At 40.2% G+C, this 19433-nt stretch overlaps 1 protein-coding gene across 1 annotated transcript; it reads right to left on the bottom strand.

The window, feature by feature from the left end:
- Positions 1-9775: 9775 nt before the first annotated feature.
- LOC111271706 (uncharacterized) lies at positions 9776-19221 on the bottom strand. Its single transcript, XM_022852664.2, has 12 exons — positions 19052-19221; positions 18615-18822; positions 18222-18328; positions 17886-17965; positions 17581-17721; positions 16802-16976; positions 15731-15902; positions 14389-14531; positions 13962-14061; positions 13604-13722; positions 11709-11847; positions 9776-11420 (listed from the first exon to the last, which is right to left on the bottom strand). Exons 1-12 carry the CDS (start codon positions 19151-19153, stop codon positions 11275-11277), a joined length of 1632 nt encoding a protein of 543 aa, XP_022708399.1. The 5' UTR covers positions 19154-19221; the 3' UTR covers positions 9776-11274.
- Between the last annotated feature and the right edge of the window lie 212 nt (positions 19222-19433).

The raw sequence follows: 19433 nt of genomic DNA, 5'->3' as shown, positions 1-19433 counted from the left end.
GGTTTTGATCACGTTAAAAAATATTGTTCATCGACTTTAAAGCGCTCTCTCAGCCATTGTATAAAAGCTCAATACTGCTCGAACGGATCTAAAATCTGATTAATTCAATTTTAGAAAAATTATTTATACGTCACAATTAGCAAATACAGCACGAGCAGTTTGACTAATAAAGGCGGGATGGTACTTTTTCAATTGGCGTCCTTCAGCGTAATAGAACCTGATAGGCTGCAATATCTAGAAAATAAATAAGAAACAAAAGCTAAACTCTGTGTTTATAGACAGATTTATGGACCTCGAGGGGACGCCCTTTTTGCTCTGTTTTATATTTTCAAGCCGGCTTTTGCGGCCAAAGGGCACAGCACGAATGTTATTGCAGAGATAAGTGCTCAAACGGCCCCCCGAGGCATTCGCCCTCGAAGGCCAAGTAAAAAGCTGATTTATGGGACAATGACGATCCGACCTTAGTCTTTCGTAAACAGCAGTTTGTCTCTTACACATAATACATTTTATATGTCGGTGAAACGCCTTCGCGTCTACGGTCGGCGCGAAATCAAGGCTGAAGGCCAACAAAATAATCAACCGCATTGGTACTGGTACAGTCATATAGGATCATTGTCCTAGGTTGCAGCAGAGAGCGGATGAAATAATTGAGGTTTATTGCTTCGAATCAAATTATTCTTTGATACAAAAAAGCGCAACCTTTCAACAGGAATTATCACTGTTGTCGCCTACTTAGTTTTGTTACGTCAAACCAAATTTACTCAAATGATAAAGATATTCGCACAGAATACAGAAAAGCAAATAACGACAACATTAAAAGAAACGTTTAAAATAAAGGAAAAACACAAGGAAGGTTAACTCCATGCGTCGGCTGCACGAACCACTATACCAGTAACGTTTGCTACTATCAATCGATTAATGAAGCGGTCTACCACATTTTGCTACTTTCTTAGGTGAGACATGGGTTTACATTAGAACTGATAAAATAAAAGTAATTCCACACTTCTGTGTGTGTGTGTGTGTATGTATATGTGAGAGACGGGTAAGGCCTACCTGTTTTTCGTGAACCGTAAATTTCTGCTTGCACGTGGCAATTTTTTGTATTCATTTTACCCGTTCCCTCTCAGTCCATACTTACCCCCCGAAGCGTCCTGCAGCCATGAATTCCTCTGAAGGAATCACGGCATTGGGGCAATAGCTGTCTTTTCCCAGTAGCCACAATGGAGTCACATTGCTTTTGAAAGTGCCGCTTATCTTCGTGTTTATTGTTTTTGCTTCATTCTAACGAAATATTAGAGTTGTTTTGTCTGGATTCGGTGGGCAGACGTATAGGAACCGAGAACAGTATGGAGTAATGCTACATATATAGTACTGTAGGGCGTCTAAATTGAGCATTTCTTCTGTACCTCGTTCTTAATATTTACACCTAAATACAACGAACATTTCAATGAAAGCTTTCGCATATGTTAGATGCGTCGTTCGTGATGGTTATGTACATTCAGTGCAGCTAATCTCCACTCCTGATACAGTTTCAACCAATTCGGGCCCCGAAAAGCCATTTTTAATCCATAATTAATTTTTTTGATCGTTCCGTAGGCCAAACAGTATTGCTAGATCTAAATTCGCCGAAGGGATGCTTAAATACGGTGCACACGAAAAATTACAACAAAGTTAGATTTCAGGCTGGTAGCAGGCCATAGGTTCTAAAAATGCAAAACAGGGAAAAAAAATTCAGAAGATCTAAAACGGCACGAGACATTTAAAACACTAACTATTTGGACATTCCAGTGGCAGATTACTTCTTTTCTTTACTTTCTTTTGAGGTACTAAAAACCTAGGCGTATTAAAAATGGCTTTTCGAACCCTGTCAATTTTAACCCTACTGACGATCTTCCGGTTTGTCTAAGTCATAGTTTTGGATGCAGGCTGTCGATCCCGGGCAAAATATTCAGTTTTTAAACTTGCTAAAAGGTAAAGGGTTATCCAGCCGAAAAGACTGAACAGTAACTAATCAATACTCAAATTGTAGAAACGGAGCATCCTGTTATTTATCGTGACGAGCTTGTTTGTTTGTTCGTTCCACTGTTTCAAAAAGGAACGCATCACTTTATATATATATATACATGTTAAAATAAACACTTTTATTTAATTGACGTTTTTGTCATTCTCAGTGTTAATTGTCCAGTTGTCATCAATGCTGATCTTTGTTTGTTATTAATTAAGACTAATTAGTTTCGACCGACCTCAAGCTTACGATTCGTTGAAAGCTCGACTTCTGCAATCTCTGATACGAACTCTGAAGTCAAGCAGACTTCATGACATGACAGAAACATGACAATGGAACTGTTCTGATATAAACGAACCGCTATCGAATGATACACGTCCGGCATGTACTACACTACAGGTGTGATTAAATAGAAAAACATATTTTTGCATCGCTAAAATAAGGCATCTTACGTTGAGCTTGAGTTAGTCATATCAGCTGATACATATATTATACATATATAAAAAGTCTCTAGTCAACGAAACAAACGCAGACATAAACAACAAAACATGTGCATTGATCATTAACAACAAGAAGCTCTGGACCAATTAGGAGTTTATTATCAGTATTTATAAAACTGCGACTACTCTGTATTACCAGCTTGCCATTATAATACGATCAACACATTTATATAATCACTATCTGTACCAGGAGCGGTACGGCAATTTCTTCTGCAGCAACCCTGTATCCACAAGTACCGAAAGCGAAAAAAAAAATCTCGACACGCTCACATTGGAAATTGCCTTCAAAACCCAATGTTCCCCTTTTTGAGCCAGCCTCTATTTGTGTCGCATTATCATGCCCGCTGACTTTCTTTTACTTACCTAAGTAAAAACTGCATCCTGACGTGGGCCTAAGTTTAGGATTGGGTATCTATAGTTTCATGAATACCGAGAGTCACCAATGTCAAGTATCCCATAAGCCATGTCACTTCGTATTAAGCTTAACAATTTGTTGGTTACCAGCGGCAGTAGTATCATGGTTTGTAGGCCATAGCTTTACGCAAATAACTGTAGAGCACTGGAAAGACGCGTTATTACTGAACAGGTAACAGGGAATAACAGCATATAATTGTAAAGGCCAAGATTTCCTTATCAGTTAGGTTAGGCATTTCCTGCAGTGAGCCTAATGAAAAAGAAATATTTCCGTGTCAGGCCTATGGGATTCCGACCGAAAAAGCTGGCTTTTTAAATGGAGAGAAAGTGATTCTGGCTAACCTGATAGGACCCAATAGACCCACACAGCGGCGTCTCAAAGTATGATATTTTGCACTTGCCAATTACGTAAGTTTTGATAACGCAGCAGACACGGAAGAGATGCGGGACTATTGTACTGAAGAGCAGTTCTATCGAAAGACAGATTTCCTTCAATACGACTTACCCAAACTAGACTATTAACTAATCTATATAGTACGCTGGACGCGTATATGACGTTACCATCTTCTTTTGATTAATCGCGAAGGCGTGACAAAAGTAAATGTACCTATCACACACTATAGAAATACATAGTAGATATTTGCCACTGCTGGGATGAAATGTAGACTAAAACGTTAGAGGGCCAGCTAATACGAACATCTGGTTCGTATCAGCTGGCCCTCTTGAGCTTAAGCAAAGTTGCTATACTAGATGGTGGTGTACAAAGCACGACGGTGCACCCGCCTTCAACTGTGAAGCAAGATTTGTCTATCTATGTGAACCCAGATTACACGGTTTGCATGTTCATCCTCTTAACCAGCCAAAGCGGTCCACTGTCTTGAACGAACGGCAAACTAAAACCATCCCGTATCAAAGCCAATTTCGCTCTTCAGACAACTATATTGGATATAAAAATCGCTTCGAAAACACTCAAACTATGAAAACGATCCGACATACATAAGAGGTGGAAGCATTTCAGCACACCGATTGCCCCCAGGGCATCGTATATAGCCGAAAAACAAAGATGGATTTTCCAATGGAACGGTAACCCTGGAACGCTGCGGATTCAGAACAGCAAATACGTTAGAACGTTTGATTCACAGAGGACAGGCGTATCCACTGTAGCCTTTTTCGCATCCCTGGAGGGTCGTTCGTCTATCGTTTGTTTAGTTGCTGACAGCAGTGACGACGACACTCGCATCCGACCGATTTTTCTGTATTGGTTTGATTACGCCTGTATAGCACACCCGCGTGGGAGGAGAGAGCATCGATAAATAGATAATTATCTAGGATAATACGATCATTGGCGCACCTTAATGAAATCGAAGTCACATGATAAACCAGTCAGGCCTTTCTTTAGAAATTAGTATTGGAAAGTGGACATAAACGAGTCGGCGTTAGTTGATTGTCCTATGTAAAAGAAAAAAAAAAGAAAAGCTGCATTGAGTTTTCCAATTCGAAGAACTCCCTACGTCGTATCCTTAAATACGTAAGTCAGCAAAGCATCAGCATTCAGCACATACACCCACTCACCAAGTGAGCGGCGAGCTGCTTGGCCACCTATTTCTTCCACCCTTACATCTATTACGGCTGCTTTAGTGAGCGTTCGCAGTCGAATAGCAACGGGCTATCATCAGCGACATCACATGGGAGGCATACGATTACCATCAACAAAGAGAGTCTAGGAAATGGAACGGGACTCGCCCTGGAGGCATATAAAAAGGAAAGATCAGGCTTACTCAAGACCAAGAAGAAGTCTTGTGAGGATTTTTACTGCACTGTCATGGAAAAATCTCTACCGGAACTCGCTACTGGCGGTGGCTGATGGCCTACCGTTTAAGCGTAGATCGAAACGCCATTAGAAATTGTTTGACCCATGCGTACTTGACTACGAAGTATCGTCGGGGAAACTGAATTTTCCACAATGGGTCAACACTGTCTCTATCTATATACCCGGGTCTTTTTATACGCCGATTTCAAAGAAAGCGCAAGCAGATTACTTTACGGTGAGCTTACTAACCTAAATTGTCATAAATGAACCGTCACCAAATACAAGATTAATAACTTTTACTAACATGGAAAGTTAATGTATACGGAAAATAAAATGTAAGTTTTCAACTTAAAACAGTTTCTGCTTCATGATGATATTAGCGCCATTGGTTTTTGTCACTACAGTCCAAATGAATAATTGTGCTCTTCTTGACTGTTGATTTTTTTGTTTTTGGTTGTTGATAGTTTTTATGTAGCACAGGGATAGTTCTGTAGGTGATCTAATTGTCTGTTGTTGAATTGTGTGTTGTCGAATAAACATCTAATTACGTAAGCTGTACATCTTACTCTATATATTTGCTTCCATAGCTGTTATATATGATTTGTCTTATATTCATCTATTAGCCCCCATTAAAAGCAAGCTGGAAAACAGGAGGAACTTCCGATCCGTGTTTACCAGCTAAAGCGCGCTATGGTCAAAAGCCAGGATAGTAGGAAGCGTAAGGCAGCTTTTTCTAACTGTAATAAAAATCAAAATGGCTTCCTCTTCTTCTCCTGATGATTCTAAATCTGTTTCCTTTAGATGTAAGGTTTAAGACCATTTAGTTCCGATAGCCTCCGAATCGGCAATAACGCCTAAACGTTTCAAATGTTAGGTCAGATACTGGTGTTAGACATTGCTTTGCACGGTTGGCTTCTGTCAACAGTAGACAAAGTGTGCTTCTGGACGAACTTGCGCCTTGGGCACCTGACAGGCACCCACTGCACCATCACAATAGTGCCTGCTACACTTCGGCTGATACCATTTCGACCGAGATTTCGCTGTAAAGTTCCTAAATGTCGTTAATCAAGAACATAATTATGCCTGGCTAAGTTTGTATCTGATGTTTTTGGGGCGAATACAACCTTTCGACAGGGTCCGAAGCCGAACACAGAGCGGGGTTATTACTTACGTTTACGTAGATCACCAGCGCTTCTTATCTAGGTACGTGTAGGTTATATTTGCCAGCTGCGGCACACGAATGATTTTCCATTCAAAGGAAATTGCATTTACGAATATATTATCGGCGACCACAAGAAATACTTGATGTTGTACGCGTTCTGCCGACTACAGTCGATTTGTTACTAAAGTTTTACGCAGGAAAACCAAATTAAACATGAGATTTTTTGATATCGACCAAAAACATGTCACCAGAATCCGCTTTTCTCTGCCTCGAAATTGTCAGGACCGATCAAAGCGAATCCTTTAACTTATGGTGCCGTCGCCTTAGTCCGTTTTAAACTATTATTATTTATACTACGCCAATTATAGGTAGGTTTTTCGATTTTTGTATTTTTGTTAAAAACCATACCTGCCCCACTATAAAAACTGATAGGTCAATCATCATCACAGGAAGCCCTTCAAGACTTGAAATCACCTAGCCGCCTTAATTTTTGACTAAAGGCAGTCCCATGAAGATTCATCAAACAATTTACTAATTCCATCACAGTTTCTATCAGTCTCTCCAGACTTCTGATTCCGCCGCGTGACGTCCCAGATACCCTGGACAAGTAACAATCAGAGAACTGGATGATATCAACCCCAATAGCCAATCGGAATCAGTATTTTTCAATTCAGGATGCACCTAAAGGCTAAGCTTCTGAAATGATTAAGTCTTACCAAATCATTGTACCATATAACTCGGTAGAATAATACGTCAATAAACGTTGGTGCATTACTGATAACAAACTTAAACACCTAAACAGTGTGGTAATGCATTGCAGAAAAACGAGCAATCTTTATAGTTATGGCCTCTTTAGAAAATTAAAATTTTTTCCCAAACAACGCTTTTCGTGGAAATCAAGTTTGCGTTACCATAACAGGCTTCTAAAGGAATTTTTCTGTCTTGGAAGGTCTTACCTGCTCGCGCAGCGGCTCAATTTCGCGCATGGATGCCCGCATGGCTCCACGAGCACCGCAAATGCTCGAGTTAGCCCACGCTCGGTCTGACATTTCTAATGGTCTTAATTCTATCATTCAAATTTAATCTCTGGGTTTTGAATACATCAGCGCCCACAATGTTACCTTAATGTTGACAGGAACTTCTGTTTATAACCTAACTAAAAAGCTAGCTGGAAAATTGATAAATATGCTGTGCCGGTCATACGAATTACAAAATGCCATTCAGCACGCGTTGCTCACAAAAAGATCTAATGAAATAATATGGATCTTCCTTCATATAATGTTCGGTCTAAGTTAAATAACTGACTTTTCATGCTCTCACGGTACGATGATGGCGCAGCATGAAGCATCTTTCGACTGCATCTTATTGCTGATTTATCACGCCTAATATTAGCAGATCGAGCTACATTGGGTTGGGTTTTGTTTCCTAAAAGTCGTAATCGTGTTTTCGCCTTTTCCAACCCTTTCAACGGTAATCGTCGCACTATAAATTACTTTTTCAGCGAAACGACGTCGATCGGCGTCGCAGAGTCCTAACATCATTCGTATACCGTATCGAGGTCTGCTGAAGTCCCAACTATCATACGCTACCAACAATACACAGAGACGAAAGACCCGTTCCTACAAAGGTAGCTGTATATTGCACCTGTTTATTTTTCGTCCTAGCGAATACGAGTTATTGCTGTTTATATTCGAAAGGCATGCAAAAATCTAACGTACGCCTATTTTGGTTCAAAACGAAATTCGAAGTTTGACTAGGTGCCTTGCGTCGATATAGCTTCCGCTACCGGTGTCTAGCGAGTTGTTTTTGTGCGGTGTTCTATTTTGTTGTTGTCGTTGTTGTGGGCGTCCCTCTGAATAGAATGGGCTGCGGAAAGCGAACAGTATTGAGCACTTGGAGCTGGAGGTCTGTCTATCCTCTGCCTTTGCGTCTTTTCGAAAAGTGAGCAGAGTCTCCCGGGCGAAAAACCACCTACAACCCACGGCGGCTGGACAGCCGTACACACTCATATGGATCTATGTTGGTATTTCCCTTGAAATACACAACTGTACCTAGTATCTGTTAGGGAAGATGGCGGAGGAGGTGTTCAGCTGCGTCTACAGCGTGTGCCATATGAAACCTTATCAGAGCCCCCGTAGCCTGGGGACATGGTAAGGAGATGCAAAAATCGATACAGGAAGCTCCGTGTTGCCCTGTGTTACAAGGAAGGGAATCAAGCAAGATCTACAAAACGAAGCAAACGCTGTAGTACGGGAAACCTCTAATTCTAAATGTTGTCTTCAAAGGGCCGGTGTCAAAAATATACTGAAAACAGATAGAGATAGCACGTCTTGCTTATATGCGAAATATAAAGAAAAGTAACACACAGTTTCAGAAACATTCAGGCTAATACAAATAGACGTGTATAGAGCGTTTGAGTGCTCCCTAACAAAAAAGTTCAATAAAAGTAATACTCCCGAGCTAATTAACGTTATAATTGCGCCAAACTAGAAAATTGACGCTACATTGACCAATGCTTTTTTCCCGTTTGGCAATAAACGCGAATCTCTGATAAGAATTTTTTGAAGTTCGATTTCTCTAGCTTGTGAAATCTCCCAAATGTTCTTAGAGGGTAATATTTAGCACTATGTAGATAAACTCTACCATTGTGTATTTCCTTCTTAACAAACAAAAAAGTGTTGTCTTGTATTTCCGTAGGATAATCAACAGGTGCCGTAGTTATTCTGTATAGTTTTAGTTTTCTTTACGACGAAATATCACTGTGATACAATTAGCTAGGTTTTCGAGCGCCGCCAGGCCATTATTTTTTCGCGTCGTCAAAAAATAATACTTTCCTCCCGGAAACGAAATATACGACCGTAGTTGATCTTATCATTCAGTATTGATAATGCATTTTGTGTTTGCACAATCATTTAGGGTCCCGGACACGTGCAGCAACAAATGAAACAACCAAAAGTAAGATTATTTCGTAGGACTTAGCTAGTTTCAAATATTGCCATAAGCCAAGTTATAAAGAAGACTCACAAAGAAGGATTCACCACTACGTAGTTTCAGGCCTTTGGCTCTATGAGTACGTTGGGCCTGGTTAGGACGAGTATATAGAGACGGGATGAAGCTACTTCATATGTGATGTCCAGGATAGGAACGAGTATCCTTGAGAAACTAAACCTTCCACCCACACTTTCGTTTTTACTACTGGTCGTGGTATTCTTCCCAGAAGAGTACTCGCGTCACTGCCATACCTTTCTCCTTGCAGATGACCCCCACAGGAGAGCAGCCATAACAAGCTGCTAAGGTTGAGCGAACGGCGGCCAGGGACGAACATCGTTTCCGTCAAAACTTGTATGTTCGGTCAGCTTCCTAGTCTCCTGGTTCGTTGCTTGCTCTGTTGCTTAATCTAACCGCGCTGAGAGACGATGTTCTCACGACAAAATACAGTTAATCTGGAAGAAGAACTAGTAGCACTATAGCTGTTATAGATGTCCGCGGTCTGATGGGCGACAAGTCAACTGCCGTCGCTATGCCTGACGGCGGTGAGATTCCGCCTCGGGGGACAGATGACCGAGTTGTTCAGGAGCGCGCATGCAGAACAGAAGCGGGAGCTGCTATAGGTATTGTAGTCTATGGTCATCCAGACAGGCCAAGCCGCTTGACAGCTAACGGATGTTCACTGGGCCACTCACCGGAAATACAACGCGACGTCATAGGAAATGGTTACTCTGTCTCGTACTCACATCGCTGCTGTCCCTCGGATAAGGTATAAGGCACCCAACTCCACTTGATTGAACTTAATAAGCGAATCGGTCACATAACTAACAAGTTACTAATTCAATATCCTTTGTAAATGTACCTTAGTTAGCCTATATTTCATAAACGTTGTATAATTAATTTGCACACTAATATGCTTTTATTAGTAGTATCTATACATGTATGTCTATGTATGCACACATGTGTAAATATTCATATCTTTCTTTTGGCTAATTGCGAACTGGTACCAAATCATCGCTCCTTAGTAAACGCTGTTTGATCGTATATCGTCCTTCCTATCCACGCTCCTACTCCTTTGCCCTGTTCACAATGCCCTAACAGATCTACCACATCCCCAGATGGACAATGCCTTAATACCGAATACGATCAATAACAGAAGACTCAACAGACCCTAGAGGTACTTATAAGATGTTTCCCTACCAAAAAAACAGCGAATTTACTTAGAATAGTTAATTTTTGTGTATAATTCAAAACAATTTACAACAGTATTGTATTAATTAAACCGATCACCACTATGGACCAACGTGACAATAGCCGCGATATTTTCTGCGTAATTCCTATGAAACGGAACAAATCTAGTTTAGGTAACTGAAAGTCCTTTCGTAGCTGGTTGTAAGCGAGCTCCGCCTAAACTGCCCTTTAGCGATTTACCTAGATCATCCTCTGCGCAACCAAATGACAAATATATAGATTTTACAGTAACCGGCATCGAGCCCGTAGCCAGGCTCAGGGCTAAGTAACTTGAAGTTAGGCTGAACATTAAAAATCATTGCTTCGAAAACAACCGTATAAGTGTATTGAGCCTATGTCTCAAAACTTAACTCTAATATCCCGATACTCTAATAATATCCCGATTGCTTTAAGGCGTCAATAGGATACTGTATGTTTTTTTTTGCATTTTTTATTTGCATATATTGTAGCATTTTTATCATATTAGGCCGTAGAATATTTTTTCCCAGCATCAACCTTGATCATGATCTGTACGGGGATCTCGCACCTCTGTGGAAAAATCTTTCCTAATTGAACTGGTGATTGCATCACAATATAATCCTAAATAGTGATTTTTGTGATACGTTTTCTGCGTTGAGCGGAGAGAAAAATAAAAGCACTTTGCCACCGGGCCAGGGCAGGCAGTAGCTCATAGAAGCAGCTAGTGATCACCTAGCTATTGAACTTTCACTTGTGGTCGCCATGGTGACCTGTTTGCCTGCTACACCTGAAGGACACGTGCTGATATGGGATTGGATCCGATCGTAGAGACACTTTGTTTCGCACCGGGAGCTAAGCGTCTTGTGCAATGCCAAACAACAATACGGGACGTAAAGTAAAAACAACTCGAATAAGAACGTATTGAAGTAGTTGAGACGACCAGTGTTTTGCCCTAAATTGAATATAGGTTACTCACACTAGCTTAGCGAAAATGTGCTTTAGACGACAGGACGTTAGGAGGACAGACATGCACCAATATCGAATGATAAGTTAAGTGGTACAATTCGATTACTACTCTCGCTTACTTGATAGTTGGATCGAGCTTACTGCCGCTTACACTGCCCTTAGAATTGTTATTTTTTCAATGATTTTTTTTTCTTTCTTTTAAGAATATCAGTCGTTATTATCAGGCTGTCTGATTGATTATACTAATTTGACCAGCTGTGACGAGACTTCTGAGTTCAACGCGAGCGAATTTTCCGTTGTCAGTTTTCGGAAGTTCATCCACGAAAAAGACTCCACCGTACAGATGCTTGTAGTAAGCAAATTCTCCTAGAAAAAAAGAACAAATATTTCTCACTATAAATGAGTGCACTAGCTATCGGATAAACAACCGCTAGCAGTAGTAAAAATCACTACCAACTCAAATGAGGTCACAATAATATTTTTTTAAGCGTACTACTCTATCTGTAATTGCATATATCTTTCTAGTCAACGATGTGGTGCTATGGTTACGAACTGGCACTAAAGAGCAACTCAGACTCATGAGTGTACGTTTAAAGTACGATATATATGGTTGCGACATCTTTCTAAAGCGGTATCAATTTATACGCAACGTACGTTTAACCATATCGAGAAGTTCTTGTTTGAGTTCATCGCTTGGCGAATGTCCCTTATTAAGGACAATGTAGGCGGTCGGCGCCTCGCCGTACTTCTTGTCCGGGAGTCCAATGACGATGGCCTCTTTTACTGCCACGTTCTATAGAAAGATACAATCCACCATTGGTCAAATTCGTAAGTCATATACGCATATAGACATTGCCTCGTGCCGGAGGCCGGCCGTCTGGAGCAACAACTTAACGGCAGTACTGGAAAAAAACTCTAAAACATTTAGTTGTCAAATGTAATGCTCTCTTTTAGCTACTGTTATATACGTCCGGACAACAATAGATATACAGTAGCTTTGTAGAGGATTCGACCGCTGTTATTATGGTAAAGCAAAAAGACACTTTATCTTCTAATAAACAAACATAACACACTAATTAACTATTCAAAAATGTAACTAATCTGCATTTTTTATTCGAGATAGACCGAAGTTCAAAGATGTCAATTGTTGACACTTGCTTAGCATAGGACAATAGTTCGCACAACTAGTCAAGGGTACTTGCATTTTATTAATTCAGGTACCAGTCAAAATGCCGGGAAAAAGACAAGGCACATTTTCCGAAGTTCATCTCACGGCTGCATCATGAAGACGTGTATAATATAATATCGCTGTTTATTTCTGACAATGTGATTCACAATTTAGCGATTTTAAACTACAGAAACCAACGAGCTAGCGGAGTAAAGTGCTTCGAACTTCAAAAATGCGAGATGACAACTTCGTTGTCATAGAGATCATTAGGAACTGAACGGTAAATGCTCTGAAGGCTGCTGAATCGTTAAAAAGGAACAATGTGACAGTATAACAAGCCTGGGGTGAAACTTTGTCCTTAGACGAAGCCATTATTTCCAATTGGCTTGCTTTTGTGCAGGAATTGTCATGACGAGGTTCAGCATGTACACTTTATAGCCCGCGTAGCAGTATCCTAAGAATCTCATTCGCTGGAAACCGCTGAGGCACTCCTGGCCAAGAACAACCTTCAGTTGGCTTGCATCGAAGTTTCGGAAAATCCAGAAAATCGAGAACTAATGCTGTGTTCGTTATTTTACATATGACACATTTCACAGCTCTCCTCTGGGGGCGACATCGTTCTTCCCAAAATATGGGGAAGCTCATTCCCTTGTCAACTCGCACATCAATAGAACACCTCTTTTTCGATCGCCTTTAAGGTTTAAAGCCCCTTTCATCTTAGACTGGAGGACGTGGAGGTAGCCCAGTATTAGTCAGGGTTTTCGTTATTCTAAAAAATTAAGCTAGTAACCCTATGAGCCGAATATATTCCCTCAATATTTAACACGTGCGTTTAGCTATGCCATGTAGCTGTTGTGGTGTTAACTTTTTTTGCCAAATTCTGTTGTTGTTGTGTGCCATATTGAACAAAAAGTAATACGCAGATACGAAGAGCTGTTGAATAGCTTCGGCAACCTAAGGAAGTAGTACGTTCAACTTCATCGTTTGTCCTAATTCATATTCGGCTTAATTTTTCGAAACAGGATTGCGTCCGTAATCAAAATACATCTGCCATGCAGGCGAACACGTTTCAAACAGCTAGACGGTCGAAGTTTTTAGGAAGTAATTGTAGGTCCTAGATAGGCTCGAAGTATAACTGTTATGTATCGTTATGTAAAGATAATATTAAAATGCAAATATATCGACCTAAAATTAACATTTGTTAGCTATTGTTCATAGTTGATACAAATAATATATCGATATACAGTGGTTGTTTCGGTGTCGGGCGCGAATACGTGCCGCGTTAAGGAATAATAATCCCTCCCCTATTCGCTAACCGCTTTAGGAGATGATTTTAGAAATTGCCAATATTGCAAAGTAAAAGCAAACTTATATGGGCTACCTGAAGTAATAGGTCCTCTAACTCGGCAGGAGACAGCTGGTTGTCTAGACACTTGATCATCTGTTTTAGGCGTTCGCATATATAAAATTTACCTTCTTTATCCATATATCCGTAATCACCTGTTCAAGGAGTCAACAAAAACTGGATAATTAGTAATGCAAAATTGTATCAAGCTGATTCCATGGAAGTTACAAATACATTAGCTCAGTCACTGTATATGCAAGTTATTACAGAGCTACACCACTTTTTTTTTTTTTTCTATTCAATAAAACGAAGTCTATATTTCCGCACCATATCACTGTCGTTTCTTCCATGCCTGCTGTATAATAAAGTTCACTCATTAATAATATAAATTCACCTGTAAGCAGCCAGCCTTCCTTGGTAATGGCTTCAGACGTAGCATCGGGTCTCTTGTCGTATGACTTCATAATAAAATCACTCTTGACCGCTAACTCGCCCTTCAATATTGGTTTTAGATATATAAAAATACTATTAGCAACTGAGTAAATTGTAGCGACAATTTCGAATCGGAAATTATTCCAGCGCAATAAATGTCTTTTTTTAGGTGTGAATGATAGGATGATTGATCTCCTTCCTAAAGCATGGCGCGGTGCGGTAAGGGGTCCATGTCGAGCCGACCGATATAACGTCGGCGAATTGCCAAATTTTCACTCACCAAATGACCATTTTGGCCCCCTTTTCAAGCATAATAAAATACATTCGTAAGCAGACAAAAACGACGGAACAACTCTATCTTAAGGGTATATATTGTAGTAATAGCATACCTTTTCGTAGGGATTGAGCATACTGCCGTTTTTCGTATCGATGACCTTCATGCGCGTATTTGGATATGGTCTCCCAACTGACTGGGTTGTGCACTTGTTATCCTCGGTTATCGTGACGATAAAACATTCACTCATACCATACACTAAAAACAGCCCATGACAACAAGCAGTTTTATGTAGCCACAATCAATTTCTACTGATTTTATTTGGTGGCTTATAGTCTAAAAGTATGAAACGATGCCATGTTAGCAGTTCGATAAAGTTTGTTTGTCTCGGCCACGTAGATCACCAGAACTATTCCATGCAAATACGTTTTTGTAAATGATTCTGCAGATATGGAAAACAGCATATTTTCGAATGATCACGATGTTGATGAGATCAGACGGGGGCATCGATCAGGCTGTTGCCCGAATTGCCATGTCTGAAACAGATTTAGAGGCCTTACTAGCCCGAATATTTCAAGTGCCGTATAGCTAAAAATAGGTACAAAATAAGGTATCAAGAATATTCAATACGGAATCGTCACACATTCTCTGTGCGACGGTGTCCTTTACTCGAAAGAGCAGCCAGAAAGGCGCTAACTCATCGCGCATTCAGCTGGTCTAATGGATAGCAATTATCTCTTAGGGAGATTTAAGCTTTTTCTGTTGTTCAAGATTTCCATTATTGCTGACCAAATAAAACCGATTCTTTCTTTTATCATGATATCAGTACAATTCGTTGCTCATAGAAAAATAGGCCAACCAATGGCGGCTGCTACTATACACCTATTCCCTCTTCCCGTTAATTAATACCTACTGTTAATGAAAAGTAGAAATAACAGCGAATTTCAAAGGTACCGCTTTACCTAAGTGGGTGTGGTCACTACAAGCCCTGAAGTCAAAAGCAGGAAATCGTCTCTAATTCATTCTAATACGGGCCCCCAATAGATTATCTAGAAATTTATTTCCTAGAAACTAGCCAGCTGAGATACGAAAAGACATCGTTTCTTGGACAATGTTTGTCACAGTTTTACGAGTTGAAATTAAACTTACGAGTCTGCTACACGCATATATAATAATAATAGCAAATACGGAATAACAGTAAGAATACGTTTTAAACGTTTAGTCCTATCATAAACGTGAGACAAATAGAAACGTACTGAACTTTGCTATCAAAAAAAGCAGGGTGCTGATATTGCTACTCCGTCCTGCGAATTCATTCAACACGCTAATATAACATGTAACATTTTGCGCCATGATGAAATGAGTGGCCTTCCTACCAATTTGAAAGGCTACATACCCTATATTTTCTACAAATTTCGAGGCTTAAAAGAGATCAATCCATCTTAGCTCTGACTCACAGATTCGGTAGCTTTGAAGTTCAAGTAAACCGATCAGAGCTTCTGACCACGAAACAAAAATAGTACTGCCTCCTACTACGACGTGCTTTACTGAACGACACGCCCCCGGAGCTTGCCGTAATATTTCAATCAGTCTCTGGAGGATGACCGGAAATACCATCAACTCCGTAACCTGTAAATGAGACACAGTAGTTCGCTGTAGGCAGTTGCCAACACCTTGTTTTTTGTGTCGATTAATATAAGCTTGCTAGAAAATCGCTGCCGACGGAAAACACAATCTACGCAATCATTTTCCTTAACAATATTCTCCCGCAGTTTATACTTGTCTGCTAAGCTAGCCAAAAAGGTGACCAATATATACGTAACAAGAACAATTCATTTTTACCATTATTACGTTTTGCACTATAAGAAATAGTTAAATAACGAGTAATGAATCAAACCATGATACAGTAGAGCATGTTATACAATAGTCTGCGAATTGCCGGATCCCAAAAAGTATCCGGCCAAAGAAATTTTTCTATTATGAGATACTTATCTAGTAATATATATATAGAGCGTGTGCTACCAGAGTAGGCAATACCAGGCATTAGACGCCTAAGGAACGATTGCCAAGATATCATCGAGTGATTTCGCTTCAAGAACCCGTGCTCAGCCAACGATTAACATTCTTACACCCAGCTCTAGTCCAACTTGAGTGGGCTTTCAATCAATAGTCGATCTTCCATCGATTACGGCAGAACCGTCATGACATTGTAATGCACTATAAAAATAACAAGGTTCCGTTTAAACCATGGAGGATCATGTCGCGATAACGTCTACGTCAGACAAGCTTAAAAAGACACTAAAAATTCTAGGTAAAGCTAGTGCGTAAAAAAGAGATAGTGACACTGGTCATATAAACATTGTGTGCCGGAGCGTTACAGGCGGAACTTCCCTTGCGAAACAAATCTACATTCTATGACAAAACTCACGGTGGAACGTGTAGGGAAAACAATTTGTTTAAATGAAAGTTGCCACGATTTAGTAATAGAGATAAAGGTATAATTAATAGGAGAGTCGGGAATGCATTACCCTGTATGTTTCGCATATGTTGACGAAATTCTCAAGATCCTGATTCGTGTTCGCAACAACGGAGGTGGCGCCGATGTAGATTGCCAGCGGGAAAAAAATCGAGCCAGACACATGGCTTATCGGACACCACTGGAGAATCGTACCGGAGCCGCGTAAAACTTGCGTACCTTCCTCGCTTTCAGTAAATGCATTTTAATGTAAAAACAGCAATCAATCAAAAGTTATCGCAAGCTAAAACTCGTATCTTTCGAAAATTATTGAAAGCCTACGGAAAATGGATTTTCGTTTCATGCAGTTGTTAACACGAGATGACAACGTTTGTTGATAATAGTCACTAACCTCTTAGGGCTTCCGTTTGTACATAGTTTTTCTAGTTAGTTCACAATAAATTCAATGGTTCCTATCAATAGTTCACTTTCAAGAATCAGGCCAAAGTGCCTTGATTCAAAAAACAATCAGTAGCGCCTTCTTATTTCTGCGAGGATTTTGAGAGCGATAACTCGCGCCTACATTTTTGGGGGTTTCGTCCTACACATCGTTACATCGTTTGACGAAACGACGAAAACGAGCCCTCTTTGGCCTAAAATATACTAAACGAAGACTGATCTCAGTTTTAATCTTAGTAATAAGTAAATAATACTAAATGGAAATAGATTGATAAAAAAAATGTCTCTGGAAAATGGGAAACGTATGTAGCCAATAGAATCGTGGGTGCCGTTTGCAGTTCATGCTGTTGTAGGAACTGGTTGTGGGATTTGTCCTTTCGTCACGCGCCTTACCTCGAGCAGATAAGTTGCGACTGGTGGGTAAAGTGCGTGTGCAACACTCCTTTAGGTAAGCCTGTCGTACCCGAGGTAAATGTGATAAGAATCTCATCTTCACGTGGACAGACGTCTTTAGGAGGGCTAAACGGGTGAGTGCTGCAAATTTTATGGTGTCTTTAGCGTTGCAACTATTGCTAATGTTTATAGACAATATAAAACAGTTTCAAATCTAGAGCTTTGTGAAGATAGATATATCTATTTCATCATCGAGTAAGCAGTACGATGTCAGACATATTGCATTTTATCAAACAGGTATATACCTGGTGAGTAAAAGCTGTGTCACCGTCATGAGTTCTGGATGTGACGCCGGTGGGCTTTCCATATTCGCCAGAATGACAGTCTGTGAACCGTAAATGAATAGGTATCTAATTTAAATATAATGAATAAATTACTAATGTAAACTAGGGCTGCTTAAGGTCAATTAATGGCCAGACCTTTGAGACGAATCTGACCTAGGCTGCAGTTTAAAGGTTCGTGCAAATACTTGTACTTCCCGAAAGATATATTTGGCAAAAGTAAACCGTTATGGGTTTGGATGTCAGCATAAAATCCAAAGGTGTAATGTATACTTAGAATTGTTATGAAAAGAGCTTAACCTTAACTTCTGGAAGCTGGTCAAGACTCTTTAAAGTCACCTCGTATGCCGCGTCGTCCGCAATGATAAACTTCACATTTGCAGTTGCACATTGATATACCATTTCTCCTGAGAAACAATAAACGCTCGTGCAAGTTTGATCGTCCTTATGTTTGTTTTCGGCTACGTTCTATAGTTCAGGTTATGTCAATCAGATAAAACGGACGTATAAAAAGCGCAATTATGTATTTTCTTCAAGTAAATGGCACATTTAGCAAAATTTATTTTAAACAATTGCGTTTAAATGATCCCCTTGTGCTATAAGATTCAGTAGCTTTTGCAGAGGAAATTTCGTATGTTTTAGGCGGGAAGAACATCTGGAAAGATTAGAACTTGAAAATTATAAGATTCTTACGGACTACAAGGGTGGTTTTGCATGCGACAATTGTTGCATTGATGAAATGTACCGCGAGATACGCTAGAAAAATGTCTATGGAGTTGTTGCCGTGGAGCGCCACGCGATCTCTCGCGGACATTCCAAGCTCTTGAAAAGCTCCAGCCAGCCGCTCAACTTCATGAAGTACATCATTGAACGTCAACGTACGACCCGTTCTATGTTCAATCTGAAATCGTAACGCAAGATCCGAACGACAGACATTTCGCTCACTTAGGATTTAGTACACTAAACGCACCCACCGCCTCTACGTCCTCTGAGTTGATCAAACGTATCAAATTTTCGGTATATAGTCAAATGGAAATCCCAAACAAACGCTCCACAAGCTACAAAAGACCCTTCATTTTTTATAATCCAACTCATCTCAGTCTTTCATCCTCCGTTTTTGCTCTACTTACCACCGCAATTTTATTTCCAAAAAGCTGACAGCGATTTCTGTAAAATATGTGAGCAGGCACTTCTTCAATCACACGGTCCTCGAGCCTGGACGTGACAATCATCTTTAGCAGGCCGATGGTCTGTTTGAGAGTCTGTTCCACAATGACCGAAGCACCTTAGTGACGCATAAAAAAGCTTTTTCTTGGCTATTAAACACTACATTAAGCAGGTTTACCTTCGTTGCTCCGCAAGGGGCTTTTTCTTCTTACCGATGGATACAATCTCCCAAACGATTACTCGATGATCCTCCTCGTCTGCGATAAAGTGTGTCACAACTAGATTCTATACCGCGGTAGCTTGTCTGTCTCAACGACAATAGCCTTGCGTTTGTTTTCGACTCAA

This window comes from Varroa jacobsoni, unplaced genomic scaffold (assembly GCF_002532875.2).
Source record: "Varroa jacobsoni isolate VJ856 unplaced genomic scaffold, vjacob_1.0 contig00888, whole genome shotgun sequence".
Taxonomy (NCBI): Eukaryota; Metazoa; Arthropoda; class Arachnida; order Mesostigmata; family Varroidae; genus Varroa; species Varroa jacobsoni.
The sequence above is the reverse complement of the archived record's forward strand: the minus strand, read 5'-3'. Positions and strand labels throughout refer to the sequence as shown.